The 25,390-nt window shown below is 42.0% G+C and overlaps 1 protein-coding gene across 1 annotated transcript in view; it reads left to right on the forward strand.

The window, feature by feature from the left end:
• TARS1 (threonyl-tRNA synthetase 1) overlaps nt 1-25,390 on the forward strand; it is a 767,350-nt gene that overhangs the window by 571,714 nt on the left and 170,246 nt on the right. The window contains exon 17 of the mRNA XM_044073446.1: nt 13,756-13,828. Within this exon, the coding sequence (XP_043929381.1) occupies nt 13,756-13,828 (73 nt within the window). The remainder of the gene's footprint in view (nt 1-13,755; nt 13,829-25,390) is intronic.

Consider the following 25,390-nt stretch of genomic DNA (forward strand, 5'->3'; position numbering starts at 1 on the left):
AACTAGGGCTGCTTATTTCCCTGAAATGACAGCCCTCCCTAATTAAGTCTAATGGGATACAATCTACCAGGATCTGGACTACCTGAAATAAATTAAATTATGGCCTGCAAATTGCAAGTGCACTTTGTTTAAACTATATTTCTAAGCCCACTTACTGTATTTTTTCAGTAACATCCCAATATCCATTTCCAGGTCACTTTTCAAGACACTGGCAGAGGTAGACTTGCCATCCTTCACCTCCCTACAGGAGCACACTCATACTGCTAGCATTGTCCATTAAATGTAAATATCCATCCACTGCAAATGGCAAGAAGCTATGTCTTAAAAAAAATTACTTTTGGCATGCCTAGTACCCAAGTATCAGGTTTTGAAATAAAGAAACATTTGTCACAGTCCGTAATTCTCTATCTTTAATAATCATCTACTGTTGCAGCCCTCCCAACACACAAACACACTAAAACCACCAACATTTAAAAGATGACATTGTACCCACCTGATTTTCCATTATTGATGATCCACCAAAGCTATGATTATTGTTGTCCAATCTGCCACTGCTTAGAACGCACCAATCACAAAACAGTACTGGGTGCTTTTTTGTTTGTCAGAAAAATACAATACAACTTTATATGCTACAGTCCCCACAAAATCAATCCACTACTGACCCATTAACCCTAGGCTGCTGTCTCATTCTTACTCCCTGGAACTGCGTTACTTTGGATGACTAATTTTATTTCCTAAGCAAAAGACGCAAATTGGAAGATGAAGCGAAAATCCATACAGTTGAGAGGTATGATTTCATATTCAATACAACACTCTGTCAGGAAAGCTTCAATTTAATGAAAGTGTACTTTTAATGTACGATATATCAAGAGCCAACTTTTGTGTTCAGTAGGTAGACTGATCGTCATTAGCCTCTTTATGGATGTCTCTTTCTCTGCCTCTGTCATGCACACACACACACACACACACACACACACACACACACACACACACACACACACACACACACACACACACACTCTCTCTCTCTCTCTCTTTTTCTGCTTTCATATACACACACATTCTGCTTTCATGCATGTACTCACTCTGTACTTAACACAGGTAAGTGCTGTCCCTTTTAAAGGCAATTATGGCAAATCCATACACGAATCCCTCTTCAGAGAGAACACACACAGACTGATTCTTTGGCATGAAATAACGGTGGGAACACACAGAGCCTTCTTTGGCTAAAAAAAAAATCAAAACTAGAATGGTGCTTTGGTACATGTGCACACCAATAGAGTTATAGGTCATGGGCGAAAAAAAAGTGTTTTGGGGCATGTGTATATCGATGTTGCAGTTAGAGGTCGGGGACCGCATGGAAGAGCTCTGAGGGCCGCAGGTTGGACATGTGTATACCCCATAATGGAGTACACTGCTTAATACTCTGCCTTACAAATTATGAATTTCTCCCAACAATAATCCTTAATTTGAACACAGCAGTTCTGTGAGTTCTGTCACTATAGTAGTGTTTTTTGAGTAATAGGAACATGGCTAAAGGATATGTTTTCTACCCGTTTTGTATGTTATGGATTTGGTGGCTAATTAGATGTTTTATATAGGTATTGTGTATCAGAAGCAAAAATGTTGTGGTTTTGGTCGGTTGATAATATTACAAAACTGTACATTTGGTTTGACTACCACTCATTCCTACAGCAGTCCTACAATGTTGTTCTGTTGGGAATCAGAATGGTTCACAAACCGTTGCCTCCTCCTAAACCCAAAAAAAAAACTAAACTGCTACTCTTCTCACCAACCCGTAAGTCCACCCCCATACATTTCACACTTACATCTAACAATGGTACTCTTATTTCTCCCGATCCTGCTACCAAACTCCTAGGAATAACAATAGACAATAAGCTCAACTTTGATAGTCATATTAACAGTACAATAAAAACAGTCAACAAGAAACTAGGATCCATCTATAGAATCAAACCCTTTCTTACACCAGTAGCCAGGACTGCTATAGCCAGAACTCACATCTCTAATTTACTCTATGCTTCACCCATTTATACAAATCTTTCTAAAAACAACCTCAAGAAACTGTCAGTATGCTATAATAATATTGCCAGATTTGCTACTGACTCTCCTTTCAGAACTCATCACTGCCTTAATTTAAAACAACTTGATTGGCTAGAGTTTCTACACCATCTCCAATTTCTACAGCTTACTATAGCCGACAAGACCCTGTATCAACCCACCAATACTCCAATACTCTCAAGCCTCTTTACCCCCTACAATAATCTGTCTTCTGTTACACTTTTTAAAAAGAAACTCAAACTATACCTCAGTACACACTGGTTATGTTCCTGCACTAATCCTGACTAACTTTCTTACTTCTCACCAATAACTACCATACATCATAGTCTAACCCCTGTAGTTTTCCTTTTACCATGAAACTGCTAATGAATTTCATAAATATATGTATATAACATCCTCTCATTAATATTAATCCTTGCAGTTTACTGTCCTTGCTATGAACAGTCAGGTAGTTAGTATTTCTCTAACAATGTTCAACTATTTGTTACTTTTTTGAAGAAAATTTTTTTTTATTTTTTAGTTCTAACTACAATTTTTATTTTGTATGTATCTTCACTGTTATTTCCTTCTTTATTGTATTTTGTAAGTGTCTTGGAGCTTTTCTCCCGGGCCTCTACTGAAAATGGACATGTATCCAGTTAGACTAGCCCGGTCAACAAATGTAAAATGAATAAAAATAAATAAATAAATCATTTAGTGTTTGTAACATATCTAAAAATACAGTAACTGCTGAGTATAAATAATAATGCATATTTCATTTAAATTTGTTTACTAGGTAAGTGAGCTTGTCCAAGGACCTTTTTTCAGCCATAACTCATGCACTGAGGCAGCAAAGATACAAAATAATGTACATATGAAGCAGTATTGGCATTGATTCAGCATTGATAGGACGTAAAGTGATACGACAATGCTTAGTCAATTACTGAAAAACATACATTTGAACCTACTGCAACAAATTAAATACACTGTAAATATTGTATAGCTACAGTAGCAGTATTAACAGTGATTTAATAGTGATGGTATAATGAATGAAATTGCATTGATTAGTACAGCTTGGAAAGTGCTATTCTGAAAATTTTCTTAAAGGCATCTTTAATCACCTGTTACAAAACAAGCTACTGTCTGACAGCCAACATAGTTTCCGAAATTATCACAACACAGCCATCACCCTACACAGCGTTGTTACTATCATAAACACTGAAGGCAGTTTAGTCCGTACTCTGTTTCTAGATTTAACTAATGCATAGAATACTATTGTTGCATCAAAAACTACGAAACAAACTAGTCTTGTTAGCTTGGCTAGCTCACCGCTGCACTGGTTTCATAACTCTCTCTCTAATAGGGCACAAGCAGTAAAGTGGTAAAATGGCTACTCCACTTTCTAACCTGTCCCTCAGTAATCTGTATTAGGACCTCCATTATCTAACCTCTGTATAAATGAACTGCACACTGCTGCTGACCATGTAAAATATTGCAGAATGCAGACAACACTACTCTACTTAAAAATGTTTCTCAAATTCCATTCACCCCTAAACAAATATAGCAAGTCAAAAGACTTTGTGTTAACCTCCAGCAACAACACAAACAGCAGATTGGTGGATCACACCAAACGTCTTAGTGTCATCATTAATAACCAGATGAAATGTAATAATCACGTGTTTGCAAGTTCAAAAAAAAAAAAAAAACTTGGCTCCCTGCACATGTCAAAGGCATAAATATACCACTAGAAAGCATGTGTATCCTCCACACTTTTACTGCCATCTCTATTTTATGGTGCCTCTTTTCTCACAAATCGTCAAGCCTTAGTGTTAACTAAATTGCAACTTTCAGCAAATCACCAGTACAGAACGCTGGGGGAATTTAACTGGCTTGAAGTAACACATCACCTGACCCATCTTGCTTCAGTCCAAAAACTCATCTATAAACCAAAAAACTGCACAGCGCTAAACAATGTAATACAATGTCAGCCCAAACAGTGCTTTAAGATCTCAATATAAATCCCTTCTTAATACAGACAAGATTGACAACTTGAGAGGAGATTCGTTATGTACCAATACCATTGCTAAACAGTTGAATGAAATTCCGTTACCCATCAGAGCAATCCAGAACCTTAACTCTTTCAAGTCAGAACTCAAGAAACACTTACAAAGTAAGTGGTTTTACTCTTGCATCTTTCAGCATAAGTTTTTTGTTTATGAACCTCCACCCTCTCGATTTATTTTTGTTTTTGCTGATAAGTGCTTACTCAAACTTGCACTATGACTGAGATATGCATAACTATCAAGATCTTTACTTTTCTGTCCACCACTCTGCCTGTACCCTCACCACTTTTCTCTGTCAGGCTGCTAAGACTTGACTTTCCTCTATCACCATCTGCACTCTGTCCTTCCATTTTTCTCCATCACACAGCTTTCCTCCTCACTATCCTTACTTTTTTCTTTGTTACTTTTCTCTGATCATGAAGTGTATATCTCTGATTTCTACAGTGCTGTTATGTGCTAACTTTTCTCTGACAACAGTATTTGTAAACCTTTCCATTTTCGTGTTTTATTGGTGTTGTATTTCTTTAACATACCAGGTGTGTAATTAGTGTTTAACATTCTTTAAAGTTTGATGCATGTACAATTACTTCGAATGTTGCTTCTATAACCCCCCTACCTGTGCTGAAAAGGAGTTTTGGCATCCCAGTTAGGCTATCCTAGTAATCAGAAGTTATAAATGAATAAAGTATTTGTAAGAGCTAATATTCCTTGTAGCGTAAGTCAACTTCATTGGAAGCTGTCATGCGTATTAATGGGTAGCCACTCTAGTACCATAGACAGATAAAGCCCTGACTATGACCCAGGCAACCTGCGTTCGATTAGTGGATCAGATGATTGATAGAGCAGGAGAGAGAGAGGTACATGATCGACTCTTGTCAATGATCCCTGGTGAAGGCCAGGGACGTCACTAGGGGAGGTGTGGTAATTGGGTAGAAAATTAGTCTGGCTGGGCTGCTATGGAGGCAGACTGATAATGCCACTTGCTCACGCTGCAAGTCCACCCAAGGAATAAACCATATTGCCACAGAGAGGATGGGGGCATGGGGTACATTGATGGAAGATTAGATGTGCCAAGCCCCATTGCCTTGGATCCATGACCAGCCCCAAGCAATACCAGATTAAGTCCTGGGGAGGTGCATGGAGTTAGCTGTAAGACTGTGCAGATGGGGCACGAGGGCCAATAACTTGACTGAAAAGTCAGACCAAAAAAAATCTCTATTAATAGGTTGCTTAGAATGTGGAAGATTTGCAGTTGGAAATGTTGGCAAATATACAGAAATTAAGATACAAGAACACCCAAGTATGTGTACACATTAACATATCAACAGCAGTATTTGGTATCATTCAAGATGTTGAGGTGTTAATGTAGCAGGAGCCCAGTAAGTGTATCATGGCAATTAAATGTGTGTGCATTTCGGGGATTGTTTCTTAGCTGGCTTGGAGGCGAGTGCAGTTATATACTTGTTTGAGGAGAATTAAAGTTTTTGTAGTGTGAATAATCACTTTCTTTCCTGATTTTTTTGTGGGATGTGGTTCTGGTTCCTGAACACTAATTTGTAGAGGTTTATTTCAGCAGTAGTTTGAGAAAATTGTGGCATTTGTAATGTGAACACATTATCAGCAGCTTCCCTTAGATAGTAGGAGAGGATTTCACGAAGGGTGCACTGCACACCATATTTTAACACAAAAAGAAAAGATGAAAGTATTTGTTTCTTTATTTATTTAACATTTGTTAACTGGGAAAGTCCGACTTGGAACAAAGCCAGTTTTCAGCAGAGGCCTGGGGAGAAATGCTCCAGATGCATGTCTTTTAATGTGGGAGGGAACCGGAGCACCTGAGGGAAACCCACACGAACGCAGGGAGGACACGCAGACTCCGCACAGAAGGCACTCCATCCGAGAATTGAACCAGAGAACCTCTTGCTGTGAGGTGGTACAGCTGATGTCTTTGTAGATGGTTTTTTCCCACTTTTCTGAGAGTTAAAAAAGTTCAGTTACAGGCTTGCTGTTCCTGAACTGTTTGAAAGTTTCTGTGAGGCCATTTTTGCTTGGGCTGAAGGAGGGTCTCTGTGTTTATCAGTGGGAGTGACTAACATTGAGCAGCTTCCCTGCCCCCCGGAGAGGTGGTTACTGACTTGAAACTGTAGTTTTATTGGCCACTAGGGGTCATTTCCATAACTCCTTCATCTTCCTCTCTTAAAACCTAGTTGCCTCGTGGTTTGAGCGTCTTTTCAGGCTTGTTGGCTGTTGGTGAAGCACCCTCCAAGAGGAAAAAACGCTGAGAGAAGAAGTGAGCCACTTTTGAGATTTTAAGTATTTTTTCTCTGTTTATTTGCTAAGTTTTTCTGCATAGCTGCCTAGCTTGAGCATTTTCTGGCTTGTTAAATTTGATTTCTGTATTAGTAGCTGTATTTAGAGCACAACCAAAAGCTGTTTGCTGAATTTCCTGTTTGCACTTAATTTTAAATCGTTTTTCTTAAAACTTGCATATTTTCTGTCCTTGACCTAGCACTCTTGTGTGGGGTCATTTACTGCACTGTTATAACTTGATATTACTTGTGAACCTCTGCTATCTCTGTAAAAAAACAAACAAAAAAATCTTGCTTTTTTCCCACTTTTCTGAGAGTTAAAAAAGTTCAGTTACAGGCTTGCTGTTCCTGAACTGTTTGAAAGTTTCTGTGAGGCCATTTTTGCTTGGGCTGAAGGAGGGTCTCTGTGTTTATCAGTGGGAGTGACTAACATTGAGCAGCTTCCCTGCCCCCCGGAGAGGTGGTTACTGACTTGAAACTGTAGTTTTATTGGCCACTAGGGTTCATTTCCATAACTCCTTCATTTGTCCTCGGAGGAGTGGTTTAGGGCAGTGACTTGTGGTTTGTTGGCCAATTTGGGTCATTTCCTGTCTTATCCAGCCCCCTGCTATAAAGCACGCTTTAGCGCGATTTAGCCCGATTTAGCGGAGTTGCTACTGTTGCACACTAGGGCAGCGCCGGTTAAGCAGGTCTAAACTATTCGGGCTACCTAAAGTCCACTCTTCAAATTTTCCCTTAAAACTACCTTCCTCGAACTATACTACTGATCTAATCAGCGTATCCTATAATTAAAAGATCATCTCTACTTGACTCCAAGTAGACTATTCTCTATCTGTTAAACGTAGCACTTGCTCCTACAGTACTTATTACCTTGATACGGCACTCTTGTCATAGATAGTACCCCAAAAGGCAACCCCCATTTCTCGGTCACCCACGTCCCCGGAATCTTTTTTAAAGTTTTTTTGTCTATTCCTTCTAGCATGTCGAGGATCAGTTGCTAGTGTCCTCTCCTGCTCAGCTGGTGAACCTGGGAATATTGAGGCAATGTTACAATTGCCTCATGTACACAGACAACCCTCTCCTCCTCCCACAAAACACAAATACATGCGAGAGATGCAACTACACGGCCAAACTGGAGGCTGAGCTCTCTCAACATAGGACTGGCAAGACCAGTCAGGAGGAGAAGGTTACCACACACACTATAGACCCAGTCTCACATATTACCATTACAACCTCAAATCATACACATAAACACACAAAGACATACTCGGAGGCTCTGATCAAAAATCTACCAAAACAGCAGAGGCCACCAAAGCAGACACCCAAACAACCACCACCTCAGAACACAACACCTGCAACACATAGACCTCACAGTCAGAGTGTCAAACAGTCACAGCCCTTAAGGCCAAACACAATGCCAGACACACTAGTCATTGGTGACTCCATAGTCAGACACACTGACGTCCGCTCACCAGACTGAGTAAGGAGAAGGTCACAGTAAGCTGCCTGTCGGGCGCTAGAATCCGCCACATAACGCAAGCACTCAGGTCTCTCAACAGCAGGTACAAATATGATTCAGTCATTGTCCACGCTGGTGTAAACGACCTGAGACGTACCTCCTTGGACTACATGAAAAGAGACATTGAGGAGCTCTCTGATTATGTAGCCCAGACAGGTATGACCCTGACCTTGAGCAGTATCCTACCTTCACCAAGAATGATGCCACAATACAGAGATAAGATGATCAGCTTTAACAATTGGCTTAAACACTGGTGTCATTCAAAGGGGATCCAGTGTCTGTCTGCCTGGGATGACATGCTGGACAAGCCACGCTGCTTCCAAGGGACGGCTTGCACCTGTCACCCTGGGATTCCGGATATTGGCAAAGGCTCTTGCCACCCCATAGTGCCTTTTTAGGCAAGGCTCAAATTCTAAACCTACCACCCTAGAACACAAAAAAGGAAAAAAACTAAGGGTAATGCTGCTCAATGCCAGAAGTCTAAATCTCAAAATGCACGCACTCGAGGCCCTTCTCAGTATGGAGAACATCGATGTCTGTGCTGTGACAGAAACCTGGTTCAAGGCTCCTGAGAGCACCCCGGCGCTATCAGGTTTTACCTCATATCATGCTCCGCCCCCAAAATCTGGACAATACCAAGAAAGGAGGGGGGTATCCATATTCATCAAGGACACCCACACCTCAAGACTGGTGGCAACGCACGATGCATCGGAGACCATCCAGGTGCAATTAACCATAGGCAAGACTGCTCTGCAAATTGTAGCATGTTACAGGCCACCCTCACAAACTCAGGAACCTCACATGGCCTTCCTGAAAACACTAGAGGGGATAAATGTATCACCAAACACCATCATACTAGGTGACTTCAATTACCCTAATATAGACTGGGAACACTACTCAAGCCCAAACACCCTAGCCCAAAAGTTCCTGGAATTCATAAACTCAAATGCCATGGAACAACTAGTCACCATCCCCACAAGAGGAGATAACATACTTGATCTCATCATCACGAACATGGGAGCACAATGTTCAACACCGGAGGTGTACCCCTCACTGGTGAGATCAGACCACAAACTAATCTCGCTGGAGGTCCTCATCCCACCCCCACCTGAAATAAAAAGACCACAGTAAAGAACTTCTCAAAAGCCGACTTCACACTTCTAAAGACTAGTGTGGTCTCCTTTAAGGCCCCGAGCGCGGAAAACAGTACTCAAGCCGCTGAATCACTTACAAATGCCTTCTACCAGCACCTGCAGGACTGCATGGATAAGGCAATCCCAAGCAAAACAAAGACTCTTTGTACCAAAGGCAAGCATCCAGTCTGGTGGACCCCAGCCATAAACAAACTCTACAACAAAAGGAGGAAGCTACTACAAGATAGAGCAAAATCCTTAAAAGGTAAGACACCCTTGATCACTATAAGTAAAAAACTAAGAGCTCTCATAAAATCATCCAAAGCAAATTTTGAGAGAAAAATAGCTAAAGACTCAAAAGACAATCATAAGGCCTTCTTTAGCTATGTTAGAAACCTGGGAGGAAACTCCCAGATATGCTCAGAGCTAGTTCAAAATGATGTGAAGATTACTGATCCTACAGACATTGCCAACATACTGGCTGACAGGTTCAGTGCAAACTTCTCCCCTCCCCAAAAGGAGAGATATCTATACCAAACGATTGCAGCCCCCAATCACCTCCAGCGCGCAAGTGAGAACTCCTCGCTCCAAAGCGAAAAACACAGGAGCCAGGGGACCTGATGGTGTCGGCGGCGGTGTGCTCCATGAACTCAATGAGGAATTAAACCCACAGCTAGGACAGCTGTTTAATCAAAGTCTTACCTCTGGATACGCACCCAGGAGTGGCGCACTGCAACTGTGGTACCACTTCACAAAGGCGGTGCCTCCACCGACCCTGGAAATTACCGCCCATTAGCTTGACAAGCCTTATCTGCAAAGCCATGGAGAGGATCATAATGGACCTCATAAATAAAGACATAGGGAATTTGCAGACTTTGGATCCAACCCAGTTTGGCTTTGTCAAAGGCAGATCATGCCTTTTAAACTTGGTTGACTTTTTGAAACAGTCACCAAAGCCATTGATGAGGGAAAGGCAGTCCATACAGCCTACCTCGATCTGGCTAAGGCCTTCGATACAATACCCCATTCGGGTATCATTGAAAAACTCATCAGCTTAAATGTCAACCCATACATCACAAGATGGGTTGCAAACTGGCTGAGTGACAGAACCCACAGGGTCAGAGCTGCTGGCGCCATGTCAGACTCAAAGCCTGTCACAAGTGGTGTCCCACAGGGCTCAGTCCTGGGCCCACTCTTGTTTGGCATCTACTTTTCAAGTACAAGCAAACACAGGAGGGTTATGGCTGACAAAGTTTGCAGATGACTGCAAACTGGGCCATAGTAGAAAACACATCTGACACAGATATCCTTCAGAAGGGTCTCACAGAAACGGATAACTGGTGCCAGAGCCACGGCCTAAAGTTAAATGCCAAAAATGCATAGTCATACCCTTCGGGAAAAACAAGGTTACCCCTAGCTACCAAATAGGTGGCAATCCACTGAGCACAGAAGAAGTTATCAGGGACCTGGGGACCCAGGTTGATAGTAGTCTGTCATTCGACACCCATGTAGCTAAAGTAGTTAGGAAGACCTTCTACATTGCCCACCTTATCATGAAGGGATTCTCATCTAGATCAAGGGAGGTCATAGTCTCCCTTTACTCATCACTCATCAGACCAATGATTGAGTACAATGCCCCATTCGAATGTATCTGACCCGACACTTGCAGCAGCTGGAGAGGCCACAAAAGTTCCTCACCAAAAGGATAAAGGGTCTCAAAAATCTGTCCTATGCTGCCCGACTGAAAGAACTCCAGCTCTATTCAGTCGCCACGCTTGCTCAGAGGTGACCTTTGCCTAACATACAAGGCCATGTCAAACCCAGATTTGATGAATATGCTTCACCTCAAAAATCTAGATCCATCAGAGCCACAAGGGCGGAGACTTAAACCTTGACACGGCTATTAATAGGACGTGCTGGAGGGATAGATTCATCACCCAAAGACTCCCTATGCTGTGGAACAAAATCCCGGTACATGTGAGGCAGAGCACCTCGCTGGCCTTGTTCAAGAGAAATCTTGACCAATGGATGGGAGATCGCAGATATACCCCAGGGATTACCTCAGTGTCACTGCTCGACAGAGGCACAGAAAAATAATGGGTATAGTTCCCCATACTAAAGGGGTGGCCTAAGCCACAAAACGATGGGCTAGGCTTGTAAATGCCCTCGGGCAGATAGCCTAGTATGAACCTATGAACCTATGAACCTATGAACTACAACTGCAAAGACACTGCCCTGGGGCTGTCAGACTGATTGAAAAGATGTGTCAGGAGGAATGATCCATGCTTATGGCTTTATTCCTCACATGTAATGAATTCCGGCAGCTACTGTTATGGAGAGTGTAAACTGCTGTACTTTGTTGTTTTTGCTCCAGAGGCAGACAGATTTTGCAGTAGCTAAGCAAACCAATTCAGAGTAGAGTGCTAATTGCATTGTGGTTTGTAATCAGCCAGTTAGTCACTCACTTGAAACAGTGCTATTAAAGGTAAACTCCATTAAGGTGCTTATGCTTCCAGTGATTACTGTAAAATTATTTCGATCTCAGACATTTGTGCAGAGTTGCTTGGTCATTGTTTCACACTGTTACTAAGCATTTCTACTTAGACAATGTTTCCGAGTTGTACTTCATTGGTGTAGTATATTGTTAGAGATTATTTGACCTTACTTTTGCCGTCTTGCCCTTCTCTAACTCCAGAAAGGTTTTTATGGTACTACTTGGTATTCATTCCCATAGTCTAACCTACTGAAAAGGAATCCTGATATCAATTGATAGATGCATGCTCACCATATAGGCTTATCTGTGAAGGATACTTGCAGAGATATGATAAGAAATTAACTACTGAATCTCCATACACTTGGATGAACCTCCGTCTAGCAGCTGCTATTGAAATTATTACTAATTTGTGAACATATTTGTTTAATATGTCATTAATGATGATGTTGTAGTCATCATCGTTCCATATTACCCATCTTAACAGACTCAATGGATAGGCTGAGATGTAGAGTGCAGAGGACTAGACGTGCTTCCCTAGCCTAGCAGATAACATGACACCATGACATGGGCAGACAAGAGGCGCACGTCTCCTGAATGTCCAAGCTGAACAGGAAGAGAGCCATACTGGAAACTGCATAGAGGGAGTCCCAGTAATGAATATATGGTGGATCTCTTACACATGTTCTGTGTGGTGCATACAAAGGTATTCATCTAATAGAAGGTACTGTTTTGTTTGGCCATTGCCTCTGCCAGAAGGATGTCAGAGTTTCAGGCTTTTTTTTTTTCCACAGAAAACTCTACTTGATCTTTCACAAGGATCAGTAATCCATCAGGACAGACTGTCATTTCCTTCTGAATGTGGTTCTGGACTTGGTTTTAAACCAGTCCTTTCATTTCCACATTTTCTTTCCATGGCCCAATCCAGAAGAGAGAGAGAGAGAGAGAGAGAGAGTGTAAGGGTGAGATGTCCATGGTTTTCATTGTCAAGTTAGGTTTTATTTGAAGAGGTTGCACAAATTCAGCAAGACAAACCAGGTTTCTTTGCCTTGTGTATGAAAGTATTAGCTGTGCTTAAACAAGTCCTGGATGAATTGCCAAACATACAAGTGTCCATTGTGGATATCTGTACTACAGCCAGTTGGTTGACCATTCTTACTTTTCCAAGCATTACTTCTTAGCTAGTGGTTTTGGAGGTTATGCCTTATTTGGCACTATGGTGCTTCAGGACATGCATTATAGAACCTGTGCCTTAATAGCAATTTATACGCCTTCCTCCATTGGGGGTGTCTGTGTACTTCCAGCTACTATCCACTTCAAAAATTATGAAGCAAAGATATTACTGACATATACAAGAATTCACCATATTGGTGGATCTTCAAGAAGGCAGTCAGTGTGGGGTGCTTATTATACTTCTGTCCCGTTTTCTTTGGAAACCCTGCTACCAATGCAGGTGGAGAACTTGCTAAGTCTAACATATTAATTGTATATAGCCTTGGCATCTTGTCTTTGTCTTTGTAGATGTGTTTGCTCAGTTTGGCGGCAGTTGAACCAGTTAGTATGACATTGGGCACATTTCCTGTACAGCATATTGCATTATGATGTGGGGACTGGCAAGAAGCTAAATGTGCCCATGAACATGAAAGCTGTATGCAAGAACTTTGTGAGAAAAGATGTACTCAGCAGAGGGAATCCCGGCCATTACCCACAGCAGAGGGGCCTCTTGAAGATCAGCTGAAAGGGGAGGGTATGCTCATATACTTTGTAAATAGTAAAGTTAATCATTGTACTTCAAAATATTTGATTGCAGCATATCTCCTCTCACTCTGGTTTATACTTGTTTAATCAGCCCATTAAATAATGAAATTGGGTAGATTAGATGTGCTTGCAGTAATCTTTTGATTGAAGCATTTGCTGCTGTTGTTTACCTGGTCTGAGGAAGATCAGCACTACAGACTAACACATTTTACAGCTGTCTATGTTGAGACCTACAACTGCATACATGTAGCTTCCTTTGGAGTTCTTGTGATTTTACACAAATGGTTTCTTCTTGTAGCACAGTAATGTTTTGTTTGAAAAACTATGCCTTTTACTGGAATAGGTGCATGCATGTAACTAAAAATTCTTCATATAGAAAATAAAATAGGTATATGGCTTCTTATTTAATATTTATTTTTTTAAGGCCACTGTGGCTCTCTCCTCGTCAAGTGATGGTGATACCAGTAGGACCATCATGTGATGAATATGCCCAGAAGGTAAATTTTTAACATATTGCTAAATTTGTGGCAAATGGAAAAATAATTTAAAATTGCATAGTTCTGTGCATGCTTAATTTCTACAGCAAGTAATTCCAATTTCTTGCAGTTTGTTTTTAGTGATTATGTTGAGAAACATGTTTGCATTAACTGTATTTGGTAAAAAGCTAAATTCCTGCTGATATATATGTATGGTGCACTTTGTGGAAATTGGTGTCTTGTCAGCAAGTAACTGTTTTTCTTATGACTGTAGCTTTTTGAAGAGCTGTGCCTAGTCTTTCCCTTGTGTAATGAACTGTAAGTTCATTGGAAACTTTCACTGGAAAGCATTTCCAGTGAAGCCACAACTTCTTGGAGCGTAGTGAGGACTTTATTGTTGTATGTTTGGAGAAAAATTCCATTTAGGATCGACCATTGCTGAAACCAGAGAAACGAGGAGGGGGATGCTCACAAAAGTGGTAGGACTGAAACCTGTAAGATTTTATGAGTATAACAAAAGCCTGTGGAAGTTAACATTGTAACCAAAGTACCTAATACAGAATGGGCTGTTACAGTAGTATGTGTAAAACTATGAGTTATTTTCTGATGTTGTTTTGGTTCAATTTTGCCCTGTTTCCATGGTTCCTATGTAGAGGTTTTAGAGATTTAATTCTTTTTTTTTTTTTGTCAGTCATTTATTTCAGATTAAAATGAATTAAAATTATAGGTTTTCTCATAGTAATTCAGGGCCATAATTGTGATCCCCAGAAAATCAGAAATTAAAATACAAAGCAAAGGGAAGCTTTACCGAGTCTGAAATTGTGGTATCCTGAGGTGTTCCCCTTATTCTGCGATACAGCAATGCTAGGGTATATGAAAGTAGTAAGGTAGGAAATGCATTGGGTCAAAGTTGATCCTGCAAAAGTAGTCCAAAGGTAGAGCACTGAACTTCAGAATTTGCCGAATCTTGGTTCATTTGCATTTTTTTTAAATGTGGCTCACAAAACCATGTTTATATTTTAAACAATAACCATATCTTAGTGCATTAATACGTCACGTTTAATTGCATTATTTTCATTTATTTTTTCCTCTGAATTTTTGTTCTGTAGTTTTTCTAGTGAATAAGAGTTCATCTGCCGACAATGATCAGTTGTAGCCCATGGAACTTCCTTTCCTGATTAGAACTTAAACATCTAACTTACTGTGGCTAAAACAAAGCCATTTCATGGAGACAAGCTTAGAGCAGGTAGTTTGTTTGTTAAACAGCAGCACGATCATATCTTACCACAATCTAACGTAGTCTAGTGCCCAACCCCAGCGGCCACCCAATGAGGCCCATTCTGTAACCTGCTGTAACCCACCCAAATACTGGTCCGGACACATGGATATGCAATTTCCAAATGTGTCCGTAGGCATCTTGGTAGATATGGACATCCTGAAACAATGTAACAATTGTCTCTTGTTCACAGAAAAACATTTAGTCCTTAAAGAAGCAAATAAAGTATGCAAGAGATGCACATACACAATTTCACTGGAGGCAAAAATCTTGTATACATACAAACACGGTTGTCAAGAAGAAGCACACACACTACATCCAGCTCATGCAGTGTCCACCATACACACAGACCAATCTATGCTGAGGCACTAAAAAGCAATCCTCCCAAACCTCAAAGATGACCTAACCCTATAAACGGGATCACCTTGTCTTGGTAATCTGTAAAGCACTTAGCAAAAGCAACACCAAACACCACACATATGCCTACACCCAGTGGAACCCCCAGGTAAAGCCCCTAAGGCAAGCAAACACATTACACAGTACTCTTTGTCATGGGGGACTTCATTGTACGACACACAGATGTCCACTTACCAGACTGGACAAGAAAAATAGTGGTTTGTTTATTTATTCATGTATTTATTTGTTGGCATTTGTTTACTGGGATGTTCCACTGGGCCCATGAGAGCATATTTTTGATGGAAGACTGGGGATGAAAGCTCCAAAGAAGATAACACATTTAAAAATGTAATATGAATATGTAAAATATGAAAAAATTTACACAATTTACAGAAAATATTCATGGGTAGATATTAGCAGATGTTCTTCATCTCACATTGCTGCAGTCATAACCTGTGGGTAGTCCGCTGTCCTCGGTCGGCCCGAATACCAAAGTGTTAGGCTGGCGTCGGTCATGGTCGCTCGGATCTGACGTCAGTACGCCGTGGTACTAAAGTGCATGACCGACGCCATATCCTCAGTCTTTCTTGCCGCATGGTCCAAACAGAAGCAGCGTTTGCAAGTGCCGTTCGGCGTCCTGAAATTTTCGTATTCTGAGTTTCAGACCGAAGACCAAGTTGGGCTAAGTACCCCGTTGGGGAATATTTTTGTCTTTTCTTGCCTCAGTTAAATCCGGATGTCAGAAAAAGTGAATAATTGTATTTCTTGTGGGAAACAGATACCTCATAGGGATTACCACTCTCTCTGTATTCCTTGCTTGGGGCCTGAGCACGATGTATTCGGGTGTCGCTTTTGTGCTAGATTTAATAAGCGCACCATTAAACGCAGGTTAGATTGTGCTAGGCTTGTATTCGGCAAGCGGTGTAACTACAATATGCCGTCGGATCCTCCGACGCCCGCTACCGCTAAGAAGCGTAAAGAAAAATCGTTAAAGTCCAAGCAGGATGAGTCGTCCGTTACGGACGCCGGTTCTTTAGAAACTACGGTGGAATCTGTGGATCCAGCCGAGTCTCAGGGGGAGCCTTTAATTTTGCAGGAGGTGGCCTCTCAGGAGTCGGGTCAGGCAGAGGGGGCCTCTCAGGTCTCTGCAGTCCCTTCTTTGCATAAGGTGGTTAGGCCTTCTACTTCTGTCTCTAAGGTACCTTCCAAGGTCAGGCCTGGTTTGTCTTCCTCTGGCGTCAGCCCTAGCTCTGCAGGTTCTGTACCTAAAAAGCATATGCTAAAAATGGCAGAGGATTTGATTACCTTAATCAGGGGTTCTATGCCCCCTCCAGATAAGAGGCCTAGGGTGGAGCCAGAGGTGGAAGGATTGGAGCATTCTTCAGATTACTCAGAGTCTTCGGCTGAAGACATTCAGGATTTTCCTCCTTATTCTGATTCAGATGCAGAGGATTCTAGTCCTTCTGCTCCCCCCCCCAGAGGATTTTTCTTTTTCAGAAACCCTGCATTCCATGAGGGAGCATTTTAAGTGAGAAGGTCAGGATTTCTCAGACTCTCGAAAGAGACTTAGGGAATTTTTGTTTTTACCACAACATAGGCCCTTGGCTATACCCCCTGTTTTGGATGTTGTTCAGGATGTTTTCTCTGAAGCTTCCCTTAATCCTGATTCTTTGCCTCCTGCCCCGGTCAAGCCAGACAGGTATTGAGTGCCAGATGCTCATAAATATTTGTATAAGAGCCCTAGAGCTGACCCGGAAACTGTTAGCCAGGGACCTAAGGGTGTCAGGGCTTCTGTTGTAAAGAATCCAGTTCCTATGGATAAAGATTCTAGAGCTTTGGATAGGTGGGGTAAAAAAGTGTATACCTCTTCCACTCTAGCAATGAGGGCTTTGAATTGCCAGTTTCATATGCTGAAGTACCAGAATTTTATCCTAAGTCAGTTAAAATCTAAGGTAGATGCTTTGGCAGAGGGCATAGAGTGTAAGGAATTGCAGGATTTAGTTCATGCCTCTGATCAGGTGGGTAAGCATTCTTTGCAGTGTGGATTTGATGCTCTACAGGCTTCTTCCAGGGTGGCTGCCACTGGATCAGTTATTCGTTGGCACGCCTGGCTTAAGGATCAGAACTTGTCAGTGCATGTTAAAGCTCGAATTTTGGATGCTCCCCTTCAATCTGAAGTTCTGTTTGGTTCTCCTGTAGAGTCAGTTTTGAGGAAAATGGAAGACAAAGCTAAGTCTATGCAGACTGTTAAGGATTTTTTACAGGTGCAGCCCCCTAAGTTTAGCAGAAATTGGCCTACTAAGGGATGGGCTTATCCTTCTTCTGATTTTCAGTCTAGGGGCAGAACTAGACGTGGTAGGGGCAGAGCTCATGCTCAGGGTTCCTTCAGGCCTAGGACGTGGAGTTCCCCTGCACAATCTTCAGGTGAGGGCAGGGGTCAGCCTTTTCATAAACAGACCCAATGACCTGTATCTCCATCTGCCAGATTCCTCCTGTCTGGCAGCTCCTCTGGGAGGAAAGTTGGCACTTTTCAGACAAAATTGGCTTTTAGTCACCCAGGACAAATGGGTGTTGGACATTATAGACCGAGGCTACAAGTTTTATTTTCACACCTTGCCTCCTTTCAAAGGCATGCCAGACGTTCCTCCTCAGCAAAAGTTGGAGGCTCACAAACAGATTTCTTTACTTTTAAAAATGGGGGCTATCCAGGAGGTTCCTCCGTCAGAAGTGGGCCTAGGATTTTATTCTCGCCTGTTTTTGGTACCAAAGAAAGGAAACACTTGGAGGCCAATTCTGGACTTGTCTATTCTCAACACATACCTGGACATTCCCAAATTCAAGATGTTAACTTTGCAACAGCTTCTGCCTCTGCTAGGCAAAGATCACTGGATGGTAACTCTGGATCTCAAAGAGGCTTATCTTCACATTCCTATCAGGCCCAGCTGCAGGAGGTTCCTGCGTTTTCGGACTGGCACTTTTCATTATCAGTTCTCTGCATTGCCCTTTGGCTTATCTACTGTGCCCAGGGTGTTCAGAAAAGTCCTGGCTCTGGTGATAGCCTTCTTAAGACTAAGGGGAATATAAATTTATCCTTATTTGGACGATTGCCTGATTCTTGCTCAAGACAAAGTCAAGTTACTTCACCATCTTCAGTATGTTATGACAGTGTTAAGGTGCCTAGGGTATTCTGTGAACGAAACAAAGTCCAGTCTAGTACCCTCTCAGGACATGTGCTTTCTGGGTGTGAGACTGAACACAGCCTCTCAGATGGCGTTCTTGACCCCGGACAAACAAAGAAATCTTGCCCTTTACTTCCAGCAATTATCTCTACGGTCCAGGCTGACTGCAAGGACAGTCCTTCAGGCCTTGGGGTTCATGGCATCTTGTATTCTGGTGCTTCCCAATGCCAAACTGCATATGAGGAAGCTACAATGGTATGTCAAAAGCGTATGGACTCAACACTGCCACGATTTGGACACTGTCATTCAGATAATACCTTGCATCCAAACGGAATTCTTGTGGTGGGCTCAGGAATGTCACCTAAACAAGGGACTCTCTGTGACCCGACCAGAGGCGAGTCAGATCTTAACGACAGATGCCTCAGACATGGCTTGGGGAGCACACTTCAATGGGAAATGGGTTCAAGACACGTGGCCTCCCAGACTACAACATTTGCATATCAACATGAAGGAGATGTTAGCAGTCCAATTTGCCCTGATGGCCTTCAAGGATCTACTTCAACCATGACAGGTGTTGATTCAAACAGACAACACAACAGTCATGTGGTACATCAACAAGCAAGGGGGAACCCATTCGTACCCTCTTTGCAGACAACCTATGATTTTGTGGGAGACTGCTCTCAGTTTGCACCTCACTCTTCAGGCAAGGTTTCTGCCGGGAGCACAGAACTCCTTAGCAGATGTTTTGAGCAGACAGATGGTGGATCCCCTCGAGTGGAAATTGGATCCTCATGTATTTCAACAGTTGACGGTGGCTTGGGGGACTCCAGACATAGATCTGTTCGCTTCTCCACTAAATTTCCAACTGCCAAAGTTTTGCACAAAGCTGTTTCACCCAAAAGCTTGGAAAGTGGATGCTCTATCATTCAGTTGGAACAACCTTCACGTCTATGTCTTTCCTCCTCTGCCTCTTCTTCCCAAGGTGCTCTTGAAGGTCAGACAGGACAAGCCTTGCATGATTCTCATAGCTCCAGATTGGCCACGTCAGCACTGGTACCCTCTGCTGAGGAGTTTAGTACGGGAGCCTCCTTGGCCTTTGCCATCAGTTCCACACCTTTTGTCCCAGGCAAGCAATCATTTCCGCAATGTCAGGATACAGTCCCTGCATCTGACAGCTTGGCATATTCTGTTTTAGACCCTGGGGGGTCGCAGCTTCCTCAACAAGTTTTGAATGTCATTTTGGAGGCCAGACGGCCTAGTACCAGGAAAGTTTATGCTGATAAATGGAGGAGATTTTTTTCTTTGGAGCAAAACAAAGAGCTTTGATGTCTCTGTGCCTAATTTGAGTGTTTCACTTCAGTATCTTACAGAATTATTAGACAAGGGTTTGTCTTTCTCCTCTGTAAAAGTTCATGCTGCAGCCATTTCTGCTCACTATGACTGTGACCCTCCTTTATTTTCTCACCCTTTGTTTAAGCAATTTCTTAGAGGGGCAAAAAACATAAGACCCCCACGTAGAGCTCCTACTCCTTCCTGGGATCTCAATTTTGTGTTGGAAAAGCTCACTTTACCTCCTTTTGAACCTGCAGCTACTGCGGAGTTGAAGTTTTTGTCTTGGAAGACTGCTTTTTTGTTGGCCATTACGTCTGCTAGAAGGGTATCTGAATTACAGGCTCTAATGGCAGTTGAACCCTTCTTGATATTTCATAAAGATAGGGTCACCCTGCGTACTAACCCTACCTTTATGCCTAAGGTTGTTTCTAATGTGGCATTAAACCAATCTATTCATTTGCCTACATTTTATGCTGATCCCCAAAATAAAGGGGAGAAAATTTTGCACTCTTTGGATATTCACAGGTAGTTGCGTTATTATTTGAGCAGAACCAAAGGGTTTAGGCAGTCTCAACAGTTGTTTGTTTCTTTTGCTTTGGGTTCTCAGGGGAAACCTGTTTCAAAACAAGCTATTTCTAAGTGGATTGGCCATTGTATTGCTTTTTGTTATTCTCATCATGGTAAGGAGGTTCCGGCTGGAATCGGACCTCATTCCACTAGGGCTACTGCCACTTCTACTGCTTTTTTAAGGGGTGTAGCTGCTAAAGATATTTTGGAGGCAGCTACTTGGAGTTCAGTGCACACTTTTTCTAAACATTACCATCTCCCTCTTTATTCCAAATCTAGGGCTGGGTTTGCCACTGCAGTTTTACAGGGCATGTTAGCAGCTCCCAATGCTTTATGATTTTGCCAACCCCCCTTTACATTTGCTTTGGGATTCTACCCACAGGTTATGACTGCAGCAATGTGAGATGAAGAACATAGTACAGTTTTGTACCTACCATAAATGTAGATGTTCGAAGATCCACATTGCTGCAGTCCAATTTACCCTCCCTCCTTCCCCTCTGTAGTTTGGGGTGGTTGTGTTGTTGGTGTTGTAAATATTGTTTCTACATGGGTGATTGGGTGTTTTTCCATTTTTGGCTATGGCCTTTCTTTTTAAGGCCTTCTGACATCTGGGGCAAGAAAGACTGAGGATATGGCGTCGGTCATGCGCTTTAGTACCACGGCGTACTGACGTCAGATCCGAGCGACCATGACCGACGCCAGCCTAACACTTTGGTATTCGGGCCGACCGAGGACAGCGGACTACCCACAGGTTATGACTGCAGCAATGTGGATCTTCGAACATCTACATTTATGGTAGGTACAAAACTGTACTTTAGTTAAAGCAGAGAATGAAATTTTGTAGAGTAAAATCAATGAAATCTTAAAATAATAGCAACGACAGTAAAAGTAAAACAGGTACAGTATATAAAAGATTCTGTTATAGTTACTTATCTGGAGCCAGCATCTGTCAAGTAATGTACACACACTCAAGTCAGTACACCACAGGTACCAGTATGATTCTATCATAGTCCATATGGGCTCTAATGGCCTGAAACCTACCTCCCTGGACTATATGAAGACAAACATTATTGATCTCTCTGAATATTTGTCTAAGGCAGGTAAGTGCCTAGCATTGAGCAGCATTCTACCTTCATTGAGAATGATGCCACAGTATGAACAAAAGGTGATTGACTTCATTAATTGGCTTAGTTTCTGGTATCTTTCTAGGGGGATTCAATATTTGTCAGCATGGGAGGACATGGTTAACAGACCATGTTGCTTTAAAAAGGATAGTCTGCACCTCTCCATACTAGGCTTCCAAATATTGGCTAATCATGGTTCATAGGAGGTTACTAGGCTAGCGGTCCTGTAGCCTTTACAAGCCTAGCCATGTTAATTCCAAGTATCCCCATTTGTTCTTTTTGGGTAGTTCACAGATCAAGTTTATGAGGAGTGAGTCCGTGATCAGCACCGGCTACCCCTTTCCATGAGGGGCATGGGTGCCACCCCAGGGGTGAATTTGCGGTCGCCCATCCAGTTATCTAAAATATTGGTGCTCCGTGGGATTTGAGTGGTATCTGCTGGATACACAATTATGCTGTTCTGACTAGACAGGCACATACACACACCAGATGACTGCAGTGAGATTTGAACCCCTACCTAAATACACAGACTAGAAAACTCAGTACTTTACGCAAGCACCATGGCACAAGTCTAAACATATAGTATCATTTAGTTCATAGATAAGTGCAAGGCTAGCTTCTTTTGTCTAACATTTTAAGCCTACCCCATGTGAGAATTAAGCCCTTCATCTTGTCTGCAAGGTAAACACATTATCCATTATGCCACATCCTTTTTAAGCAATGCCAAGTTGACAAACCTGTCAACATAGCAAATAACTCAAAGAAACCTAAAAGTGTTAACTGCTCAGTGCTAGAGTGTAAACACAAAACTCCACACTCTACAGGCTCTCCTCACTCAGGAAAATAGAGTTATCTGTGCTGTTACTGAGACATGGTTTAAGTCCACAGAATGTACTCCAGAAAATGCAAGGTTTCAGTGCATTCCGCACATTTTAGCCCACCAGCTGCAAAGACAGGGACAAAAGGTGGTGGAGTCTCTACCTACATTACCAACAAGTATACATCTAGGTTGGTTAAACCAGACGATGCTCTGGAGTTTACCCACATGCAAATTGCCATAGACAAAGTCCCATACCATATCTAACAAGCTGTAGGTCACTCTCTATGTACCAAAAATCCTATATCTCATACCTAGACCTACTGGAGACACCCGCCATTAAACCAAATACTTTATGCTTCAGGATAGACTGGAAGCATACACAGCCTAAAACTCGCAGGCCTGATTCCTGGACTTTAACACAAATATACTTGACCAGATAGTGTGCACACCCACCAGAGGTTCAGACATACAGGACATGATACTGAGCAATATGGGCAAGTGCTGCACACCCCCCACTGTCACATCATCACTGGTGAGGTTGGACCTCAAAGCTGTCTCCTTTGAAATACAAATCAGCTTGGTGTAACCCCAGCAAACCCTGTAACAGTTAGGAAATATTCCACATCAAACTACATCCTATTAAGCAATAGTTTGTCAAAATTCAGTGCCCCTCCTAACCCCAAATTCACAGCATCCTATGCAGGATTATTCACAGAGACACTCTGCAACCATGTATATGGCTGTATAGAGGCTGATGTACCAACTAGAAGCAAGCCCAAAGCAAACTCTAAAAAAATCTCACTGCTGGAATCCTAACCGTAATAAATTATATAAGAACAGAAGAAAGTCATGGCTAAAATCAGGAAGAGGCAACTCCCATAATAATATGAGCTCTGTAATTGAATAGTCCTAGTCCAAATAGAATGACTATAGTTGTTCTCTGTTTACTTAGTACAAAACCTAAATGGAGGCCAGGATTGAACAGTTAGAGATGTGCATCCAGGGATATTCACCTCAGGTCTAGCCCCCATGCCTCTGATAGTTTGTCTAACATACCCCATATAACCTTTAGAAAATTCCTAACAACCCCCTTCCTCATAAACTTCCATGATATATAGAGATAGATTTGGGTTGGGTTGCGTGTAGGCTTGTAAAGGAGGTGCATATTATAGCAATGAACGATCAGATGATCGAACATTGTTATACTGACCCCTAAATGTCAAAAATCCAAAACGACGAACAACCAGAACAGTGATTTTTTTTTCCCAGGGGGGAAAAAAATAGCTGTTCCCCAAAAAAAAAAAAAAAACACTGAATGAAGTAAGGGACTTTGCCCCCCATGGGGGGGCTGTGCCCTCCCACACCCCTTACTTAAATATACCAACTCCGAGATCACACTACAGTGGAGGAAACGGCACAAGCCGGCCCAGCGATTTCTTTCCCTGGGAAAAAATTTGCTGTTCCGGCCGTTCGCTATTTTGCCGGTTCGACATTTAGTGTTCGCTCTAACAGCATTCGATCATCTGATTGTTCGCTGTTCTAAAGTAGACCCTGTAAAGGCTCTGGTGGTCATTAACATAATATTTATCTATAAACCTATGGTAAGTGCGTTATAAAACGTCCACTACTTGTAGTTCAATTTTAAGAGGTTAGGGGCATCTGATAAATATGTTGCCACTACAGTAAAACCCATTCACATTCCCACAGGGAGTCAACCGTCTGAACACCTCGGTTCTGTCTCATGGATTTAAATGATAGCTTTTCAAACATTGCCAGTTTAAAGAGATAATTTTGAGAATTACAAAGTTTGAAAGAAACTTTTTCTAAAGTCACAATTTCTGAAACATTAAATTCAAAAAATAGTCTTTCTACATAAAAATATTTCAGAAATAAACAGTGCTAACCATAGGTAATAGATCTTTAACCATAAGGAGAAGAAAATGCAAAAGCCACAGCTGCCCTTATCTGAGACCCCCCCCCAGTACTCATTGGCTATTATAACGTTTATAGCAGCCCCAATCAGTTGCATAGCACTCCATACACTATAGACTTCAAACCTGTACACTTTCAACTTGTTGTAGATTTGCAAAAGTGTCATTTGGTATAATAGTCAAGAAATGTCTTTTGAAATGCCACCATTCAAAATGGATTAATGTCAAAACAGAGTGCATTAAATGTAAAGCTTCAAACTTCACAAACTGATAATTTGTCAGTACCACATGGTAGCATGTACTGGAGCTGAGTTATAGCTTTAGTGGTTAAAGACATGCAATCGTTAAAATAAGAAACTACAAGTAGAAGTAGAGCCAATAATTTTTCATTGTATTTAAAATCTTATACTGCACAGGTCTTTTGGAAGTCATCTTTTTTTCTATATTGATTTGGTTCTTCCCATTGCTTCCTGTATGCAACAATGGTCTTCGTGTTTCATTGTTGCAATCATTACATTTGGGTAATCTGCTGGCAGGTTGCCCTCAGTCGTCCTGATTAACAAAGTCTTGGGTCTTGCGTCAGTTGCTGTCCCTTCTTCCATGATGTCAGGGGTATAAAACATGCAGCCAACGCCATTTTCATCAGTCTTTCTTGCCGCGCGGTGCCCAAAGCAGAAGCAGTTTGCAAGTGCCGGTCGGCCGACTCCTAAAATTTTCATTTTTCAGTTTCAGCACCAAAGTCTTCAACCTAAAGCTAAGTACCCCATTGGGGAAACTTTTTCTTGCTCCTTACCAATGTCAGTTGTTGTTGTTTGTCTTTCGGCTTTTCCCAGTTAGGGGTCGCCACAGTGGAACTCCAGTTCGCTAATGATTGGCAGTTGTTTTTTTTGGTGTTGAGTTGCCAGCCCGACGCCCAACCTTCAACGAAGGCATGCCCATTCAACGCATGTCCTTCGAA

Source organism: Protopterus annectens, chromosome 1.part1 (genome assembly GCF_019279795.1).
Source record: "Protopterus annectens isolate FY-2018-M chromosome 1.part1, PAN1.0, whole genome shotgun sequence".
Lineage (NCBI taxonomy): Eukaryota > Metazoa > Chordata > Ceratodontiformes > Protopteridae > Protopterus > Protopterus annectens.